Source organism: Urocampus carinirostris, chromosome 3 (assembly GCF_059441175.1).
Source record: "Urocampus carinirostris isolate Australia breed hairy pipefish chromosome 3, RoL_Ucar_1.0, whole genome shotgun sequence".
Taxonomy (NCBI): domain Eukaryota; kingdom Metazoa; phylum Chordata; class Actinopteri; order Syngnathiformes; family Syngnathidae; genus Urocampus; species Urocampus carinirostris.
In genome coordinates, this window is record NC_142351.1 from 23,788,874 (window position 1) to 23,811,424 (window position 22,551).

The following is a 22,551-nucleotide window of genomic DNA, read 5'->3' on the forward strand; positions in this document are numbered from 1 at the left end:
GGATTTGTTTTAATACAGATTTAGAGTGATCATTTTGCCCAATATAGATTATTTTTAACCTCCTCTAATGTGGTGTTATTTAGTTTTTTAGCAGCTCTTAGTGGTTAAAAAACTTTAATTTGTAAAAAAATATATTGATTTGAATAATAAGTAAAATATGTGAACTCTCATATATTTTTAAAATACTTATAGGTGGAGAAATTTGCATATATTTTACATAATATGAGGCCCATCTAAAGGGCGCTCATTTAATTGTCAGCCATCTTTCTGCTAAGGGTACCCCCATATACCAAAAACCTTGTGAAAGGCTGGACAAAAAATGAGAGGAATATTTGGCGGTTTGGTCGATTTGATTCTCCATAGTTTGTATTGTACCTTGGTCTTATTAACATTTGTTTTCAACTGCACTACCCAATAGTACGACATCTGGCGATAATTTTTATTTTAAAAGATCACTTCAAATTCGAGGGAGATTATTCTTGGGCCTTGTCATAGAGCCCGAGCCACATGTGGCTTCAAAACGACAAAAACAAGTTTCAGTCGCTTCAATCATTTTTCTGCACCGCGCTCAGGCAGGAATCTTTATGCCTGGCTGCACAGTCCAAGCTGCTCGCATGCAAATCAGGCCATTTGTTGTCTAATTTTAAACATCCAGATATCATCTCTCTTATTCATTTGCTCTTCCTCTGCAAGGAAGTACAAATGAGATACGACAGTCTATTACGCACTGCGCTGACCTTGGTGAGGGAACATAAAGTGACTTATTTGAGGGACTAGCGAGGTTGAAGAAGCGCTAGTGATTAATTAACCTAATTAATTTAGACTAAGATTATCGGAATAATTATAACACAATAAATCGGAGTCAGGTGTGACTAAAACGACTAATGGTTTAAACGTTTAATGATGGCACTTAAGGAATAAATGTACTCTGCTGAGAACACAATGGTATCGTTTAGTAAAACTGAACAGAGTATAAATAATTATATGAATTCATTTATTTCCCATTGTCTTATTGCCTAGCCAATCCCAATATACTGAAAATCATACGCTTTTATGGCATATGAGAACATCATTTTGGCATCGAAACATGTCCAGCTTCAACTACAATTCAATGCAATACTATACAATCAAATTAATGTTAGTGTAAAGAGCCACATATGTAGAATGTATTCGTTGTAGGATTGTAATAAATAAACCCAAAGTAAAATAATAAAATTATAAAAACGTATCTGGGATTTTAATAAAAACACAAACAGCCGAAAGATTTAACTGATGAGCAGAAATGTCCCTACTTTGATGCTCTCTATTCTTGCTTGGACATTTAGCTAAGATGTTGGTGTGTTCAGTTGACAGCTTAAAGGGAGAGTGTGTACCATTTAGCGCCTCCAAGTTGGAAAAAAAAAGAATGAATACAAATGAAATTATTGATTAAGGATGATTCACGTTTTTACCATGTTCAAATCTTAACGTAGCACAACACAAGCAAAATATTGCTTTGTATTACATTTGATTTTCAGAGTACAAGAATAAAAGTGTATGATGCAGCTTTAAAGTCATAATGTGTGTTATTGAACACTTCTTAGTCATAAAAATAAACATTATGAATAAAGAATGTAGAAAAAAAGGACAAATAATTATTTTATTTAATTATATTTTTTCAGATTTTCTTAGCACTTTTTTAAATTATTGCTTAAATTAGTTACTCCAGGGTAAAAGTATTTTTATTTTTTTTTTGCAAAGAGGAAAACGCTAGTTTCAGATGGTGCCTTTCTTTGCTGGCTTCAAAAACTTTAGCCAATAGTGACCAAATATGGACTGAGACATTGTTTAGCCAACAGTCATAGTCATTTTTAGTTGAAGGAAGTTCTTTCCGCGGCACAGCAGCTGAGTTGTGAGCACTTCCACGGAACAGTTCTAAGATCATGGGTTCAAATCTGGCTACCAGCCTTCCTGTGCAGAGTTTGCATGTTCTCCCCATGCCTGCTTGGGTTTCCTCCGGGTACTCCGGTTTCCTCCCACATTCCAAAAACATGCAGGTCATGTTAATTGTCCGGTCAAGATTATCCCTAGGTGTCAATAAGCGAGTTGTCTGTCTCTGTATGCATGGCGACTGGCTGGCAACCAGTTCTGGGTGTCCCCTGCCAACTGCCCAAAGATAGCTGGGATGGGCCCCAGCACCCCGGTGACCCTAGGGAGGATAAGCGGTGCATGTAATGGATGGATGGAAGTTCTTCCCATTACAATTTGCCATTGGGGAACACGACCTTCACTTTTTGCATAGCCTATAATAAATGTCCATAATTGATACATAATCCTTGAACTAAAACATTTCATTCCCCCTGTTCAGGTATAGCATGTACCTGCCCTCTCTGGCACAACTTGTAGGGGCGCATCAAAGGACAATGCCTTATAAACTAATGCCAGCTGCCTTTAATCACGAGGGAAGAAGAAACACAATGGAAAATCAAAGCCACCAGAGAGCAGTATCGGTGTCCTGGCAACTATATCAAGCATTTACAAGCCCTTCACGCAAAATTTAAGCACTTTTCAATTGTTGGATACACGACCTTAAAATTCAAGCATTTCCATGGATTTGAAGCACTCGTATGAACCGTTTACAGGAACAGCTAAAAAGGAATAAAGAAAAATGTGACTTATTGTCTGGAAAATAATCTTGCAACTGGAAGTTTTTCACAGGCCATTTTACTATGAGTAAGAATATTTATGTATTATTAAGTATTATTATGTATTATGTATTCACTTCTCACTGTTTCAAGTCTGTTACAATATTTTGATTGTTTTTCTCTTAACAGAAATAAAAGCCGGCACATGCACTCTTATTGAGGGCTCCTCACTGAACCCGGCAGGGTGGGGGAAGCACTGATTTCATACGGTTTATTGCTGCTACTCTCCCTGGGATTATTCACGGAACTGCTAGTATGGCCGCCTGGTCTACACACTCACCCAAGTAGTACACATATGCCACAAATGCCCAGCAAACGCTCTTGAAGGAAAAGTGATGTGAGCTCATACACAGGCTTGAGAGTCTGCGCTGGGCAAATTGGGGGAAAAAAAGCTTTCGGAGTATTTCAAGAGCTAAATGAAGAACAAATGAGCGGCATGCCACACAACGAAGGAGGAGAGATGATCATCTGCAGATGAAAGGCCGACAGGGAGGAGAGAAAGCTTCATTGACTGCCACGCAGCTGTCTTATTTGCAAGGTGTTGAGAAACCTGCTTTTCTCCCTCCCTCCTTCCTCCAAGAGGATGAAAAGATTCTTGTGAAGCCAAAAGGGCCTGCTATCATATTTGGGCAGCTTGAGTGGTAGAGATGTTATTAGCATAAATTATCTCTGCTACCAAAGAGCTAAGAAGGAGCGAGCTCCTTTCTGCTTTTCACACTTAATTGCCCTATTTACTGAACGGTTGCCCATGGACAACAAACGCACACAAGCGCAGAGACGCACACAGGACAACAGGCAAACGCAAGCCAAATAGGGCATGAGTGATACACTCAACCATCATCTAAACAGCATTAGATACACTATGACTACGTAGACAGTTTACGTCCATTCAGGCATCACATTGGACATGAAATCCGAGCCGAAATATCACATACCTTGTTTGTAGTGAGCTAAAAACCGTAGTGTTTAATAATTTGGGAAATGCACCAATGGTCTCAGCCAAAATGTCTCCAAATGCATGCCAATTGTGTATGGAGGTGGGTACTTGTTGCCTCGGGAATGCAGGACTAGCCCAACCTCAGAGTCATAAACTGCTTTAAAAGATAAAGCACCATTGATGTGACCCAGTAAGCAAGAGGGAGGTGAATTATAAATGGCTACGCCTAATGGACTCTTAGCTTCTCCATACCTCACTCTCTCAGCTTCATATGAGTAGAGCCAAGTATGACATTTCAGATTTAATGCAAACCCAGAGAAAGTTCCATATCCTGTCAGGCTATCCCGTTGCCGCCAAGTGGCGGATTTAGCCAGGATTGGCGTGATTAAGGAGGCATTGCGCTGTAAAAAAGATAATAAACATTCCTGTGGAGAGGTAATTCTCGGCGGTGTGTCTCGTGGAACAGAGTGAAAGAACAAATCAAGTAGATTGACTTCATTAATTCGGCCGGCCAGGTCGCTCCCAACCCTGGAGGCCCATAAAAGATGTTAATGAGGCTGATTGTATCACAGCTTCACCCCCATCCGACCAGAGCGTCCGAGTGAGTGACGACCGGCCCTTCAGCCTGAAGGGGGGATCTGTAACTATGGTTACATCCCGAGGCAATGACTACATGTCAGAGGAAAACTCGCGGCCATAAGAGGACCAGAGCAACGGAAGTTGCGGAAACAATAGGTCGCTACTAGCTTGCGGCTGGGTATATAGAGTTGCTTGTCTCAGTTCTTTTGTTCTTTTTACTTTTAGACTATTGGAACTCATCTCGATTTTTTCTTTAAATGCAGGGGGACTATGACATTTTGCAGACCCAGTTTGAAAAGAATAAACACAATATTAACGAGGAATATAATAATCCATCCTTATACCACATGGTGGCACTTCTTTGTTTTTTGTGCCACTGATGTACCTTCCCCTCTTTTAGTACACACAGCCTAGCGTATTTATTTGTGTGTAACACATGTATTTAATTTTTTTAATTTCTAAAATAGAACTACAAGGTTGGGTGCGTGTTGTACATGAGGTTTTGCACTAGGTATTTGGTATTTGCGCATTGATTGATCAGTCAAAACCCTCATTGACCACAATCGCAAAACATTGAAGGCAACCACACCTACAGTTTATTTTTAGTAACAATATCAAAATCACATGCGTGGATGTTTTATAATAAACACGGTCATTTTTTAGGAGACCTACCTGTCACACAGGTACACAATGTGTTAATTACAGCAATCTGACATCTGAACATTGTGAAGTCCCCTGTGACGTTCCACAGGACTCTTTATTTGCCCCCCTTCTTTTTAGTATTTAAATGCTTACGCTTGATGATATTATCTGCAAGTATATTATTAGTTTCCATTGCTATGCAGATGACGATCAACTGTACTTGCCACTGCAGACAACTGCTCAGTCAAGTTGTAGGAATTTGGAGGCCTGCCTTACAAAAGATGGATGTCAGTTAATTCTTTGCGCCTCAACTCAGAAAAGACTGAAATGTTGATTGTTGGTCCAGCTCATTTTGTGATTTGTTCTCAAACACTGCTCTGAACCCCAACAAATATAATATCACCAATAGTGACTCGGTCAAAAATCAAGGTGTTCTATTTGATCCTAATCTGTCGTTTCAGATACATGTGAAAAATATTTTTAGAATATATTTCTTACACCTCCGTAATATTTCAAAGATTCGCCCGATGATGTCTCAATTAGATGCTGAGATTACTTCACGGCTTGATTACTGAAATGTATTGCTTTCTGGTCTCCCGATGTCTAGCGTCAAAAGTTTGCAGCTGATTAAAAATGCGGCAGTGAAACTTTAGACATAGACAAGAAAGTTTGACAATATCACTCCTATATTAATTAAATTGCACTGGCTCCCAGTCCGCTTAAGATGTGACTTTAAGGTTCTCTTAGTAACATCCAAGTGTTTGCATGGACTGGCCCCCTCTTATCTCCGATTTGATTTCCCCCTATGTTCCTACACGAAGCCTCTGCTTGGAAAATGTCAGTCTACTTGTGACTCCGAGAGCCAAAAAGAAGTTTGCGGACTCGAGAGTGTTCTCCATTCGGGGCCCGGTGCTGTGGAATTCTCTGCCTCGGGAGACAAGATCTGTACCCTAGTGGAAGTTTTTAAACCTAGACTTAAGACCACTTCTTTTCAAGAATTTATGATTGATGCCCACTTCATACTTTTATTTTCCTGTCTTTTTCCGACTGGCTGACTGGTGGTGATACAAGGTAAAGGGCCGATTCGAGATGAGTCAGCGAAACAGCGTCTGGACCTGAAGCATGTCAACAACTGCAACGACCAGCCGGCAGAGATGGGAGGCTGAGTCGTTACTGACATGGACTTTTTTGGAAAATTATATAGGCTTGAGGCGTCGTTGTTGTCATGCACTTCCTGGACAAATTTCGACATTTCACATTTTGTTTTCTTTTATTGATGTTCACTATGTTTTGCCAATGCTAAATCCATTGCATCCTGGTCTCCTGGAAGGGTGATTACCAATTGTGAGGCCCCATTTCAAGGGTAATTATTTTTTTCGTGCTGAGGTTTTGAGTTTTTCCATGCCCGGATGCAGGTTTAAGATCAGGGGACGGTGTAATTGTAACTTGTGCAGTCCTTTGAGATATTTTGTATACAAACAAAATGTGACTTGACTTGACTTATGGCTCCTGCGCAGAGACAAGGCACTTCTCCTTTTCTTCCTCATCTCTCCCACACTTAAAACGTGAGTTAAACATTGCTGTTTTGTGCAATATTTATTATCTAGAACTATGAATTTTCAATTCAGGGTTCTTCACATTTTAATGATATATTGGTACCTGTCAGTTGGCAACTCAGGCTGCAAAGAGGAAACGTTCTGCGTATGATATATTTTTCAAACTAAAATTGCAGATTATGCAGAATTTCATGGAAATCGAGCAACCAGCAGAAAATTCACTATACCAGAGATAAATGTTCGAAATAGGAGAAAACAGAAAATTGTCCAGAAAGATATACATTAAAATAAAAAAGCACAATGAGGAAAACAACTATTCAGTGTTTCTGATGATACAATTAAAATTAAATTAAATAAATACAAGCTCCATTAAATCTTGATATTGTGCTCAGTTTTTATTAAATTTTTAAATCACATTTGTATTTTTTTTTCATTAATCATTACATACTAGGTTATAATGCATTAAAATCAACAGTTTGATAAACAATTGACAAAACAGAAAGAAAAAGTGGGCTGATAAGAAAAAGCCGGAGCTTTGCCTTGGTCCTGTCTCCTTGACTTTCAAAACACTTAGTATCAGATTTTTTATTACAAGGCATTTTGTGTAACACAAATCACATGTCATCATCACACGAGAGAAATAATTAGATGCAAACAACAAAAATAAAATATAAATCAGCATAATCAGGTGCAATATAACATGAAGATTTCATTGAATGGATGGAGTTTCTTTTTACGTTTTTTTTTTTAATTTTTCATTTTGTTGACTATTTCAATTTTTTCACCTGACACTTGTTTTTGATAATGTTTCAACTTGGTGTTCAAATAATTTATACGAGAAAAGCCAAAAGTCAATCATGATCCGATGAAACCAGTCTGGCTGGTCCCTAATTCTGTAGTTTCCATTTTGAATTTGTTGTAGGGATCCGCTTTTAACTTGTCCAAGGCATTTTCAAACCTGGTTGTCTGTTCGGCGAGGCTGTTGGCCAGGATGGCATCGCACTGTTGAAGTAAGACCTCAGTTGCGCAGGTCTGATCTTTGAGCAGTTGGTCAGACATTATTCTCAGTTGTTTCAAAAAAGTCCACATGAAACCGCCAAGAGAAATTCCTCCGATGAGCAAGAAGAGCAACAGGTACACGTCCTCAATGTACTCAATGTCCAGTTGTGTTAAACAGTATTTCCAGTTATTCCAGTGATCAATATTATATCTGCTTGGTTATATTCCATTTGGGCAAGGGCTTTCCTTATTTTCACCTCAGATGTAGAATTTTTACTATCACCACTGAATGCCCAATCCTCAAAATCCCTTTTGGCATGGTGATCTTGTCATGGAAGCGGGAAAATATCAGCCGAACTTGAGTTCGGCTCTATTGTCTTGTGCAGTGTTCAGCAGAGATATAACATAAACAGTGATAAGACATTGCCATGGTCTGGGTTTAACAATAACATCTTGAGTGTGTTAGGTAACATTAGACCATGGTAAAGTACACCCAGTAATACAACATAGACAGTAGCAATTGTTGACCTTGCTTGGGTTTCTATAATGAGATTTTGTGTGTGAAGAGTCAATATATCTTATTTTTTCTGGTATGACTCATTAATTTATCTTTTATTCCTAAACATGTGTGACAAATCCTTTAACATTGTGTCTAAACTGTTCCACAATTTTGATCCATAGCAAACAATGAAGTGAGATCTTTAAGTACTTCTGTGTCTTATCTCATTTAAAGAACCTTTTTTTTCTAATGTCATGTCCTAAATGTTTCTGAAAGTAGCATTGCAGGTTTGCATGGAGTCTTCTACTTGCAGCTCGATACATCTTCTGGGCCGTTTGATATTTATTTAAATCTTGTTACTTTAAAATAATTGCCTTTATGAATAGGTTATGTGTATGTGATCAATAAATAGTTTTAAAAAATATTATTTTCACATTTTTTGTATATTATATAGTGGATTTAAAGTTGAGGGATAGGTGATATCTCAACACTATATCTTGAATAAAGTAATATGAGAAAGTAGATGATTGATATATGTATAACTTTTGGTTTGAAAACGGTTTAGCCTGGCAAAGTATAGAAACACTTCTAGTATGCATTGTGTTTAGCTGGTATGTTATGTTTGCTAAGTGGCTGGACTACAAATGGAAAGACGTGAGACGGGAGAAGTTTTACGGAGTTCATTACAAGTAGAATGGAGGTGGCAGGAAATGGACTGGCCAGGATCAGCAAATATATATACTATATATCTATATCTATATCTATATCTATATCTATATCTATATATATATCTATCTCTCTCTCTCTCTCTCTCTCTCTCTATATATATATATATATATATATATATATATATATATATATATATATATATATATATATATATATATATATATATATATATATATATGAGAACAGAACACCCACATCTGTGGGACAGTTCTGAGGTCATGGGTTCAAATCCAGCTGCCAGTGCGGGGGTTTGCATGTTCTCCCTGTGCTTACGTGGGTTTTCCTCAGGCACTCTGGTTTGCTACCACATTCCAAAGCCATGCATGTCAGCTTAATTGGCGGGTCCAGATTGGCCCTAGGTGTGCTTGAGCGTGTTGTCTATCTATGTGTGCCCTGTGATTGGGTGGCAACCAATTCAGGGTGTCCCCTGCCCACTGCGCAGAGATAGCTTGGATAGGCTCCCTGCGAGCCTGCTTAGGATAAGCGGTGCGTTTATCCCACCACACTTCCGGCAGAAAGACGTACAGTGATGCTTTATTGCAATGTTTTTCAACCAGTGTGCTGAGGAACACTAATGTGCCATGAGACATTGTCTAGTGTGCTGCAGGAAATTGGCCAATTCTATATTTTCAAAAAAGTATGCCATTGTTCAGTATCTTTCGTTCAGTTTTCAGTACCTGTAACATTCGTCCATATCAGTAGGTGCCGGCAAATTTATATATTTTTTCTTTTGAAATTGTTCTCTTCTTATTACAGTGGCGGGCCCTGTATTTCACACCTAAGTCTTCCAATCCAATGCTCAATATGTATTTTAAGGCTATAAAACATTTACTGAAGCTGCAGCTTCAAGACATCCAAAAAAACATATAATAACTTAATAAAATTGCAACATTATTTTGGAATATGATTAAATTTTACTTTTTTAAAATCCATTTTATTTGTGCACAAAATACATCCTCCTTTCTTTACTCCATAAGATTTTAATTTTACTGTGCGTTTCGGTTCCATTAAGAAGTTCTTTTCTATGGCCATCAAAGCTAACGCTAAAAGTTGAGCCTGTCCTGTCATATTTCTGCCATACGTTTTTATTCGATTGGCTAAACCAACAGCTTCATCGTCACTTAATTTATGCCTCAGTGTCTGCAGAATTGATTGTGAAGGCCTCCGGATATATTTCCGACCCAGGCAACAAGTAATGGCAGAAATGTCATTCGTTCCAAGCTTAAATATAAAAGCACACATAAGATAGCAGTGCAACCAGGCAAAAAGCAATGAAAGGAAGCTGACAAACAGTTTGGAATTATTTGATAAGCATTCATGGACTAAATATAAGCAACATCACATGTTTCAGATATTTTTAGGCCAGCAAAGAAGACTGTAAAGGCCCCTGCTTCATGAGGTAGTACAGGTAAATATATCAAATAACACAAGTACATTTGATGCAGCTGTTTATGATTATCCAGAAAAAGAAAAAGAAAACACGACAAATAATTGGAATTACAATTTTGGAAGTAATTTTGCTGATTTCAGTTAATACTTTCTTATTAAAAAAGACAAAAGAAAAATGTTGGAGCATAATAAAGAAAAGTCTTTTTGTTCCACTCGCAAATCATTTTTGCTCATTTTAAGTATCATTTCTATAATTTCTTTAAGAAAATCAGGATAAAAATACTGTACAGTGAAAATTTAATAAATTTCAATAATGCAGCAAAATTCTTAACCATAATAAATAACCTGTATCTCTTCATGAGCCAGGGTGACACACAAATACAAGAAAAAAAAGATTGATGATTGATTATTGTTTTTATCATTGTCATTGTTAATATTAATGATTATTCAATGATGAAAAAATATTACTCTTTTGTGAATGCCCGCAGTCAGCTTATCGGCATATTGTATTTTCTGTTACTGTAGGAATGCCGACCCCAAAAGTCTACACAAAGTAATGTGGATTGATAGGTAAATGATCAAATTTTCCATCCAAGGACTTTAAGAACTTGAAAGGTGTTTGTTTATTTGGGTTTTGTGCCATACAGAGTAATGTACTTCTTGATGGATATCTGGTGGGATTAACAAACATTCATTTAATATTGAATGTTTCATCTCTGAAATAAATTATTATAATTTTCATTTGGTGTTGACTTTGCCCGCTCAAAAAACGCAGAAAAAAAGGCAAAAATGCTTACTGCAAAAACAAGAAAGATCAAAAGTAGAGTAGGTTCAGCAAATGACAATATTTTTAAGATTCAAATGGAGGCTGTGTGGTATTTTCACTAATAGCAGGCGGTATTGCTACATTTAAACTAAAACATCAACGGGTTGCGGGGAGGGTCAACGGATGCTGGAGCGATTACATTTTGCAGCATAATCTTCCACACTGGTCATTATTTCACAAAGTCCCTTTTGCCCTGACCTCTCTCGTCCTTGTTTTTGCATTCACACTGGAAATGGGTGACGGTACCGTGAACATGTAATGAACAATTATAATTGCGTGATAAATCCCAACCACTGCGATTTGTCACCTTGCAGGGTCGTATGTGGTGCTGAGTATGATAGAGAGCAGCAAGGAGGACACCCCTAAACGGCCACAGAAATTTGTGGCACCTTTAATGACATTGGATGGCAACTCATCAACACGGAAAAGGGAGAACTAACAAGCCCTTTTATCTCAAGTCTGGGGGATTATTCATTTGCTGCAGGCGACTTTACAAGTGGTCCTACAAGTTGGAAACGCATACACTTATGACCTTTAAAGTATGGCAAAGGTTCAGATATCCATCCATCCATTGTCTGCACCTCTTATCCTCCTTAGGGTTGCGGGTGTGCTGGAGGCCATCCCAGCTATCTCTGGGGAGTGGGCAGGGGACAGCCTGAACTGATTGCCAGGGCACACAGAGACAGACAACTCACTCGCCCATTCACACCTAGGGACAATTAGGAATCATCAATTAACCTGCAATGGATGTTTTTGGAATGTGGGAAGAGTGCCTGGAGGAAACCCACGCAAGCTCAGGGAGAACATGCAATATATATATGTATATATATATATATATATATATATTATACACAGCGGCTGGGTGGTTAGCGCTCATCCCCACAGTGCCGAAGTCCAGGGATGAAAAAAAATGTGTTGAAGATAATGCATTTTCATATGTCACCTATATTCCCGCTGCATGCAAAGATTTTTTTTTTTGAATGATCAATCATAGCACAAATAAAACCTCGTGCATAACACACGCCCAAAATACAGTATTTAAATCTACAAGTTGTTGCAAATAAAATAAGCTATTTCGCGTTGATCACACAGACTCACAATTTGTTTCATTTCCCAGACATATTCTTTCTGAATGAATGTCTCACTTTGCAAGGGAAAATCGATATGGAGCTGGGAGGAAAAACAACTAATCTCATCCATCACTCACACAACAAGCTAACAAGTCCACACAAGTACAAAATCGTGCTCAGATGTGTGGCCAATTTTTGCAGGATGGATCTAATTCTAGATTTCACTCTAATCAAAAAGGATGTAATTAATTAATCAGATAATTCCCGGCCACGCATGGCAGGACACACATCTGTGCGGCCGTGACGCCGAGGAACTCGAGCTGAGCGGCTGGGCTGCTGGTCTCTGAAGCCGCCTCATCAACAAGCGTCGGAATCCACAACATCTTTGAGAGGAAGGGAAGGGGAAAAAAGGATGCCCTGGTGTCCCGGAGATAACCTCCATCAGCATGCTGTTACTAGCCGGTCGGAGGGCCGAGAAACCTGCCAATGCTGTTTGAGGTAACATGAGGGAGGCAAACATAAACTGTGCCACTTCATTTGAAAACAATGGGGGACAGGACACCGAGTGTGTTCTCATCCACATCTCCATTGTCTGCCCAGCTCTTTCACTCCTCCTCCGAGCATGGAGCATAAGCGGGGTGAAAGAGGCAGGGGAGGGGAAAGCTAAGGGGTTGCAGGGGGAGGCAGAAGAGGGGGCAGCGGGGGTCTGACTGTGTTCTTTCTTTTCTGTCTGTGTGCGAATGCACAGACGGTTCACTAGTAATTTGATGTGTGTCCCCGGGGACATTTGATGGATTAAAGCTAAGCAGCTCCATTTCGCAGCACCACCTGATCTTCCACTGCCTGTGCCCCATATAAAGGCTGGCGTGATTGCTGATCTCAGCTAGTCTGACAGTGTCTCTCCCTTTCTCTCTCTCTTTCTCCCTCCTCTGTGCCTGCCTCCTTCTTTTCTCTTCCTCACTGGTCCTTTAAACCGGCAGCATCGCAGGAGCTATCCAGTGCTGAACGGGATCACTTTTATTTATTTATTTTTCACTTTTTTTCTGAAAGAGGCTGGGGAATCCGGATCGTTCCACACAGCGCTACCATTCGTCACTGGTTTTGTTTTTTGTTTTTTTGTTTTTAAATCATCCCATGTTTTTTGGCAGCCGTCTTCATCTCAAGGATTACCGTCAAGCTAGCCGTGCCCCCTCAGAAGCGTTTTCTTTTTGCTCATGCGTTTTCCGTCGCGCTGTGTTCCTACCCGCTGAAACATGCCCCGCTCATTTTTGGTGAAGAAAATCAAACTCGATGATTTCTCTTCATCCAACGCGGCAGCCAACAATCACCATCAGCACCTGGACGACTCATTCACTTTTACACGCTCCATCACGGACTCGGTGACCAGCCTGGGCGTCCGTCTGAGTGAGAATGGTGAGTTAACATGCCTCCAGTGTGCCCAGCTCCACACATAGTCAAAGATGTGCAGACTGCTGATTGCCGTGCGCCCGACATTTGAAGGCATTTGTCCTTTGTTTTTTGCACGCGGAGTGGGACAGCCAGCCGGTAACATGTCGCTAGTGTGTAAATTAACGGCTCCCCGCTATTTGCATCGATATCCAAAATAATCCTCCCATGCAACCCCACCCCCACCCTGCTATCAGACTTTTGTTTGTTTTTTTGACTCTAAGTGAAGGGCAGACACAATTCAGGTCACAGCTACGGATCAGCTTATGTAAATAGGGAACAAAATGTGTGTCCAATCACTTGCGTTGTATGACTGCAACAGCCTAGCAAAGGCTGAATGCTGAGCACAAGATGATTTTATTTAGTCAGCATTACTGCTGAGAGGATGATGGACATAAGAGGAGCACATTTGTCCTTAGCTGTTATTGTCCTTGAGTTTCCATCGTAGTCCAATCCTCCCTGGTCCCCCTCTCCCCCCCTTCAAATGGAGCATGCACAGGCTCCCCACCCCCCATCACTCCGCCACATCTTTCTCTTCCTTCCGGGCATTTGAAAACTAGTAGGGGTTAGAGTTTCAGCCATGTAGGCCCAGTACTGCCGCTAGAGACATCAAAATGCTGCAGAATACTGCCAGAAAGGAAAGTGGTGAGCGATGCGAAAGGGAAAAAAAATAAAAGCAGACAGAAATGCTTCGGGGCAACGACGGGGTCTATCACATGACGTAGTTGGTACAGTAAACATGAAGAAATACGCTGTGATCGACGCTGGGTTCGGACAGCCTGAGCTGCACTCCACAGCGCCTAGAGCAACCTTCACTCTCACGGTCCACTTAAAGCTCACCATTTCCATTTTGCAGCCCCGTTTGAGGGGACCATATGTGCGTCTTTGTTATCATTTGTTCGGAATCTTTGCAGCGAGGGGAGGCGTCACAACCCACGGATTCATGCTGCCAGAATGCCCACCTGTTATTTAAGCCTACTGCTGACATTTTAAAAGAATTTCTGACGGATCACTTTTAAAAAAGAGGGTGAATTGACCTATTTTTGTCCACCAACAAACACATAACTAGATAAATAAAGACACATTTAGTCATGTTCTTAACAGCCTCTAGTTCATACTTTGAATTATTTCCCTTCACTTTTCCTATTTCTAGCAAAATGCGTGTTTTAGGTGTCAACCCTACACAATGGGCCAAGATTAATTACCAGAAAATGTCAAGCATCAGCATTTCTGCTGTGCCAAGAGATTTTCTTCCCCCATTGTGGAGACATTTGACTTGAGTGTCTGTCGACAACAAAGAGGGCCGGCCGAGATGGTCCATTAATTACATGCTTGCTTTGAATCCGAGGATGAGTCTAGGAGGCTGTTAAGGCTGATACAGCCAGCAAGGGTACTAAAGGCTAAACTCCATACCTGACCTTGAGTCATTGAAACCAGGAAACGACTCTTATAAAAGGAGAATATCACCTCACATCAGATGAGGACTGTGATTTCATTTGCATTCACATTGTTTACATGTTTGACCTGGCATATTATAACTGAACTGCAACATTATTTAAGGCAAAGGCCAATATTTACTTCATTTCCTACAAGACTGACACTGTCTATTTGGGTTTACCATTGCCATGTTACATGTTTGGTGCTGTGGTGTCATGGCTGTGGTTGTTTGGAAAGGAAATCCTTAGCAATGAAGACATTGTACTCCAAGAGCACTTGTTCTGATTTCTGAGTGGTTACTTGAAGACACTTAAGCATTCTGGCTTCAGTAAACAGGTGACCCTCTCTCCAGACCAGTACACGTCTTACATTGCCAGTGCTCTTGCAAACTATAATTGAGCCCCATTGATCTGTCCCCCTGCTCTTTTTGTCCCGTCCAAACTACTGCACTATTTTACACAAGATAGCCTATTGATCAGTTCAAAACTCTGAATTCCATTAAAAAGCCATCAATAACCAATTTCCACAGCTAGAATCAAACAGTGCGTTGGAATGTTTCTCAGGAAACAAATTCCTTCACAAATGTTCAACTTCAAAAACAAAAAGGTATGTATCCCTCTGGAGGAAAAAGGCTTTTTGAATGCTCTTGACAGTCACAGCATGAGGATGCATTCAACCTTTTTGGATGCAATTGAATTTGCAAGTAAGCCTTTTGAGCTTTCTGGCGCAAGGTTGCTTCAGGAAAGAAATGAGTTGGACGATGCCAAGTAAATCTTTTCCTGCATTCAGGCGATGAGATATCTCATCATGCTTTGCTGCATCACTCTTAACCCTGTTTAACCCTGAGGAATACTTGGTGTTCCACGAAAAGGGACATCCAGTCTGACGTGAGATGCATCTGTGCAGAATTTGGGTCATTGAACATTGTTTCCCTATTGTGGATTGCATGAGTTTGAGGCTGTCTTATTTTAAGTAATTGCTAAAAAGCTAAGTACAGTGATACACCTTATTACGAGCTGTTCTAGGATCGTGCTCACAGTATAAAATAATAAAAACCGGATTGCTCTACTCCTGTTTTCCCAAAAACATCTATGTGAACCCTGAATAGATTTAAAATGCATCTTCCTCATCGATAAAAACACATTCAAATAGTAATCAAACACAACAACTACAGTAATAAGACAAATTAGGGGAGGTTGATGGAGGAGTCTCAGAGATCGCATACTTGTCAACTTTTAAGTTTTCCCTGTACTTTATACTTTTTTGAACATTTCACATTGTGTACACCACATAACAATTTTTATACGGGAATATTTAAGTATTTTAAAAAGTTTGATCTAATTTTGCCCGATTCAGCAATAACCCGGGTCATTTTGGTCACTGGTAGCAGATGACAACGTAATCATAGATTGCTAACATTGTCATTTTGTTTGTTTGTTTGTACATGATTCAATTGTTTGTTTGTTTGTACATGATTCAAATTGAATCGTTTCTTGTACATGATTCAATTGTTTGTTTGTTTGTACATGATTCAAATTGAATCGTTTCTCCGGCGCCGTCACGAATGGCAGCCACTCCAGCAGCTCCCGTGTTATTTTCGATTGTTCTCAGCTCAGGGATGCTGCTGGAAAAGTGAATTTCCCTTCGGGGATGAATAAAGGATCTATCTATCTATCTATCTATCTATCTATCTATCTATCTATCTATCTATCTATCTATCTATCTATCTATCTATCTATCTATCTATCTATCTATCTATCTATCTATCTATCTATCTATCTATCTATCTATCTATCTATCTATCTATCTATCTATCTATCTATCTATCTATCTATCTATCTATCTATCTATCTATCTATCTATCTATCTATCTATCTATCTATCTATCTATCTATCTATCTATCTATCTATCTATCTATCTATCTATCTATCTATCTATCTATCTATCTATCTATCTATCTATCTATCTATCTATGCTACATGTTATGTTTTCTGTGAGTAGGTGCCCACTTATGTTTTCAATGTTTAATATCGCTTGATAAGAAGGATTTGCAATCATCAATAAGGGAAGCAATTACGTTGATGATATGTAAGCACTTAGTGTACACTTAAAATTAAAGTTGCTGTATTTTCAAATGATTGTACAGTTATAAAAATTAGCACAATTTATAATTTTTATTTTTTGCCTTGATTGTTTGCATTCCCCAACTGGATGAGCTGATGCTGGCAGGGAGCGGTTACTGGCGTAGTAGAGGTAGCATCTGGGACTCCTCGTGAAATGGATTTTCCATCATACAGATTTTTGTTAAAAAAACTGGTATACTGAAATTATCATGTTTTGAGGTGCTCGTATAAAGAGATACCACTGTATAGAGTACGCTTGCACTGTGTATCTATATGTCTTTCCCAAATATGAGCTAAAGATTAGCAATAACACGACACAAAGTAAGATAGCTCTCTAAAACGGTGCACCTTCAACTACTGGGGAATTTTTAATAAGCTATCCTCGGTGGGACGCTGCCAGCTTTTTCAACGCAGCTGAGCTCATCAGGTTTTTTTGCATGACTGCACTATTGTGAGTACAACCTGTGGGATAAGGAAGAAATGCAATTATCGCTGTGCGTCTCTTTCACTGTTTCATCCAACATTATAATCATGTAATCAGCGGCATGTCACGGTGTCCCCATCCATCACAACTGCTGGCCAACTGTGTTTGCGTGTGTCTCTTTACTCAGGCTACATCCAGGATTACATCACGCCATCTGTATACCGGGGGGAGAAGAAGATGGAGCACAAGCTGGTGTCAGACCCGCTGTACACCCATGTCAGCAGTGGAGGCGAATATTGCGACCCCGACCTGAAGCACCCCGACAGCCCCCAGTCGGGCATGACTGCCAGCGGTTTCTACAGTGGCGAGTCGGAAACGCTGGACGAGGGTTACACCATGGATGCCTTCTTTATCTCGGACGGGCGCTCTAGGAGGAAGGGAGAGATTGAGGGGCGTGAAGGAGATTCGAGAAGCAGCAGCGCGAATGCTGGCCTGCAGGAGAACGTCGCGGCTGGCACCGCCCGCCACACTTGCAACGAGTGCGGCAAAACGTACGCCACCTCCTCAAACCTTAGCAGACACAAGCAGACGCACCGCAGCCTCGACAGCAAAATGGCCCGCAAGTGTCCCACCTGCAGCAAGGTGTATGTGTCCATGCCAGCCTTGGCCATGCACATCCTCACCCACGACCTCAAGCACAAGTGCGACGTGTGCAGCAAGGCCTTCAGCCGGCCGTGGCTCCTGCAAGGTCACATGCGCTCCCACACGGGCGAAAAGCCCTTTGCTTGCGCCCACTGTGGCAAAGCCTTCGCTGACCGTTCAAACCTCCGCGCCCACATGCAAACACACTCTGCCTTCAAGCACTACCGATGCAAGCGCTGCAATAAGACCTTCGCTCTCAAGTCCTACCTGAACAAGCACTACGAGTCGGCTTGCTTCAAGGGCTCTGCGGATGAAGACGACTCTGGATCAGACAACTGACCGCGTGGAAGACGCAGAATCACAGAGCCTCCGTTGCAGGTTCACGATCCCCGACCCCCATTCACTCTGCTCGCCATGCCTTTTTTCTTCCCTTTTTTAGAAAGCAATATTTTCACTGAGATTATGAAGAAGCTCTTACGGCAACGGAAAAGACCATTTCAGATGATGCTGGATTTTTTCCCCCTGCACAGTAGCTAATCGTCCACAGACAAATACAATCAAAACCGTTCCCCAAATAGAAATTGTAGATGATAGTGGTACACATACAGAAAGCAACACATGCTTATGCTTAACACAAACACATACACTGAAACACACACACACACAACTATATATGAGGCCTGGCATGTGAATTTTTATCAATGACTATACTAATATCAATAGTAATAATATTTAGATTCCTGATATTTTATAGCAAATAGTAACGAGAAAGTTAACAAAAAAAAACATAAAAAGGACAGTGTTCTTTGGCTTTTTTTAGAGACAAAATGACCTCTTGTATTTTTATGCTGCTTTTTATTTGCTGAGAATTGAATTCTTTTGCAACTGCCAACTTTTTACAAAAATGTGAACTATAACAGTATTTGCAAAAAAAAGAAGGGGGGATGATTTTAAAAAGGTAAAAAGAGACCCCCTTTTCCACACCAATGTTATTTTTGTATTTGATTTTTCTAAAATTATCTTTTGTGCTCAATATCCCTTGATCAAAACGCACCTTTGTAACTCTGGGTAATCCAAATATTTTCAAGAAGCCCTCCGCGATCACATGCCACGGGTGTTTCAATTCTGTCGGAGCTGTGCTGTCCATACGTGCAGCCTGCCTGTGTAACAGGTTTCCAGGCCTAAGAGTGGTCCGCCATTGTAGGTGTCCCGTGTCTATAGCAAAGAAAACATTCGTTCTTCCTCCGACTTGATGGTGAGCGGGCGTCAGCTGCCTTTACGGTGCACCATCTTTCCGAGAACGAGCGCCCCTCACTTGAAGTTTGAGGTTCTTCTCGTCCGCCAGTGTGACCGCGGGCTGACACTTTACTGACTCGCTCACCCTCAGTTACAAAGTGACTCTTTTTATATGCCGCTCAAAATTCCATCCATTGTTTAGGTGCATCTAGTTATCATGTAAATACTTTATTTATTTATTTATTTATTTATTTATTTATTTATTTATTTATTTATTTATTTATTTATTTATTTATTTATTTATTCATTTATTTACTTACTGTTATTTATTGATGACTTAATGCTATTTGTTTATTTATTTATTGCTTATTATTTTCAATAATGAGCATCCATTGAACATGTAAGATGCTGCTGCTCTTCAAAGAAAAATGTTTATATGCATGGAAACTGTAGAGAGTCCAAAGGACTTAGTTTTTAAAGAGGAACAATGTACAGCGTCACTAGCAGAGGTCCAACTAACTGATGCTAAGGTACTTCGCTCTATTCTTTTCCATGGCAATAACCTTACTGGCATGTACAACAATCAGAGCTGTCTTCTTCTTACGCAATATAGGGCAATAAAGAGAAAACAATGAAAATTCAATCCAAATTCTCCATCTTGTCTCCAAAACTAAGACGTTCCTTTTCCCGACCGGAGATTTTTTAGTCCCCAGGAACAAAACAACTCAGGCAATAACGACATCCTTGACAAAGATAGGATGCTTCTTGTTGGATCAAATTAGAGTCAAGTAATGTTGGTGTGTTACATCAAGGTTTCAAAGGTGAAAAGCAATAACTATGTTGGTGCAGAGAAAGGCGGTGATTTTATACACTCAATCAAATGTTATTTGAGTTGTTTTACAGAGGAAGTGTGTAAGAACAATAGAGGACTGTGATGAGGGACATTTATGATTTTATACCATTCGATTGAACATGCTAAGAAGTACATTTCAGCATGAGAAAAGTAAATACTAAACAAAATTAAATAGTGAACTTAAAGGTGTGTGGTTTCAGGTGCCCTTTAAAAGGTAAAAGCAGAATATTTTCTCGATTAAGTATGCGTAATGAATGCCCTTTTGAATTTAGACACATTAAAAAACAGGAAAGGGGACACGGGTGTACGGTGGTTGCAGATTGATATCATGCTTGTCCCCACGGTTTTCTGTTATTGTAGCATGAGAATGGTGAAAGTAAGAAAAGGAATGTTTCAACACCAATCCAACCCAACCCCCCAAAATGATAAAAAAAAAGTTTATTTAAGTGCTTGCACGTGCCACACAAGCATCTTTTGACAGAGGCTGCAATAATGACTTAAGCCAGAAGATGGTGACAACATGTAGCAAATTTAAAAATTCCAGCACCTTTAAATCAGTCTTAGAAGTTAGGAAGGTAAATTGAAGGGCCACGCTCGAATGCACACCCATGTTCCCCGTCGTTTGTCCCCCAGCAGCTGCCTTCGTACCCCAACCCCCTCCCCATCAGCCATTTTCATCCCGACAGCCTCTAAACAGACCCACAGGGGATGAAATGCTCTGAAGTGGGATTGGTTGAGGGCGGTTGGGATGAGGAGGATAACAGGTGTTTGCAGACAGGCTGCAGATAGGGAGCGTAATTGAGTTGGTGAGCAACCTCCAAGGGGAAGGTCAAGCACCAGCAGGCAAATGCACTGTCAGCTATTAGCATATTGCAAATGGACCAAAACGAAGGTAGTTTAAAAACACCACCTCTGCAAACGTCAAAATAAAAGTATAAATAATTGACGAAAAGCAGAGTTTCCGCTCTGTTTATCTATCCGCTTCATTCTTTCGACGGCTGTCTCAGCACTACAGCTGAATCATGGCGTGAGAGCATCTAAACCACATGTCTCTTAGTTTCGCTTGCAGGAAGAAAAAAAAACACCATTTGGCACGTTGCTGAATTATTGAACTTTGAACCGAAGCTCGAATCATCACTTGCAGTGTGCAAGCCGTTGCTTTTATATTTTAAAGTGGGAGGAAGATAAAATGTTTGGGAAAGCTGCTGATATCAATTTAATGTGGAGGATAAAATGAGTGGCATCAAGAAAACAGAAATTGAGATATGCGAAGGGTCCAGCACACAGGAATTACTGGGGAGGTGGCGGAACTCAAATCTCCCCTTGCATATTGAGACATTGTTCCTCTTTGACAAAATTGTACATAGATTTGTAAATACATCACAGCAATAATATGCATGTAGACATTTAATTGACATTTTCTATCCATACTGTTTTATTTTTATTTATTTATGTAAAAACAATACAGGTACAAATTACAATCCGGGTGGCCACATGAATCAGGGAGTGTCTTGGTTTCCAGACTATTTGTAAGACAAGGCAACAACACTTCAGTGTTTCTCAAAGAAATGATCATGCTCTGTTTTCTTTTTCTTTCTTTTTATTTTTTTAAATGTGCCCAGCTTGGCTGTGCAACGAGAAGTGCCAAATAAATATGATTTCCATGACAAAGACTTCAACATATGGTTGGCTGCTTGAAACCTTCCATATGGCCCTCAAAGGAAAAAAACAGATTAAGATTTTCCACTTTCTTGCTCTCTCTCTCTCTCTCTCTTGCTCTCTCTCTCTCTCTCTCTCTACCTCTCTCTATTTCTCTCTCTCTCTCTCTCCTTCTTTCACACACACACTCTTTCTGAATATGAAGAAACTTAAGCCATGATTGCTGAGAGGTGTTTTGGTTTCTCTTGTTCTGCTACAATTTATGACAACAACAATAGCAATGATAACCTTAATAAAAACAATAGCACAAGCAATCTTCAGGTCTTCTCTTATTCATTTCGTCACGTATAAAACTTTATAAAAATATACTTTATATATTGTGTACTTAAATCTGATTGGCTAAACGGTCTCCCTGCTTATTATTATTTGACAGTACAGTGTTTATGTTTGGACAGTAAAAAATGCTCAAGCCGCCTTGCGACTGGCTGGCAAGCAGTTCAGAGTGTCCCCATTGCCCAAAGATGGCTTGGATGGGCTCTAGCATCCGCTGTGACCCAAGTGAGGTTGAACTGCGCGGAAAATGGATGGATGGGTGGAAATGCTTGAGTCTGTAAAAGAGGTTTATCTTTGATTTTAGTGTATAATAGAGTGTTTAATAGTATAATATTAACAATAATAAAAAAGTCTCTACTTCTTGGATTTTGCCTATCTCGGGTTCATTTTGAAACCCAACCCCCGTGCAAGCTAAGGATCACCTTGTAGATATATTTAAAATCTTTTTACGGGCACAAGTGTTGTGTCAACAAATAAAAAAGTACTG

General features: G+C 40.0%; 1 protein-coding gene across 1 annotated transcript; it reads left to right on the forward strand.

Moving 5' to 3' along the window:
- The first annotated feature begins 12,727 nt into the window (after positions 1-12,727).
- scrt2 (scratch family zinc finger 2) lies at positions 12,728-22,045 on the forward strand. Its single transcript, XM_088331183.1, has 2 exons — positions 12,728-13,323; positions 17,529-22,045. Exons 1-2 carry the CDS (start codon positions 13,164-13,166, stop codon positions 18,320-18,322), a joined length of 954 nt encoding a protein of 317 aa, XP_088187309.1. The 5' UTR covers positions 12,728-13,163; the 3' UTR covers positions 18,323-22,045.
- Positions 22,046-22,551: the final 506 nt, after the last annotated feature.

Bases quoted from the DNA above. Each gene is read 5' to 3' on its own strand.
- scrt2 (XM_088331183.1), top strand. From the start codon at position 13,164: ATGCCCCGCTCATTTTTGGTGAAGAAAATCAAACTCGATGATTTCTCT. The intron at 13,324-17,528 runs GTGAGTTAACAT...CTCTTTACTCAG, and splicing joins CGTCCGTCTGAGTGAGAATG to GCTACATCCAGGATTACATC.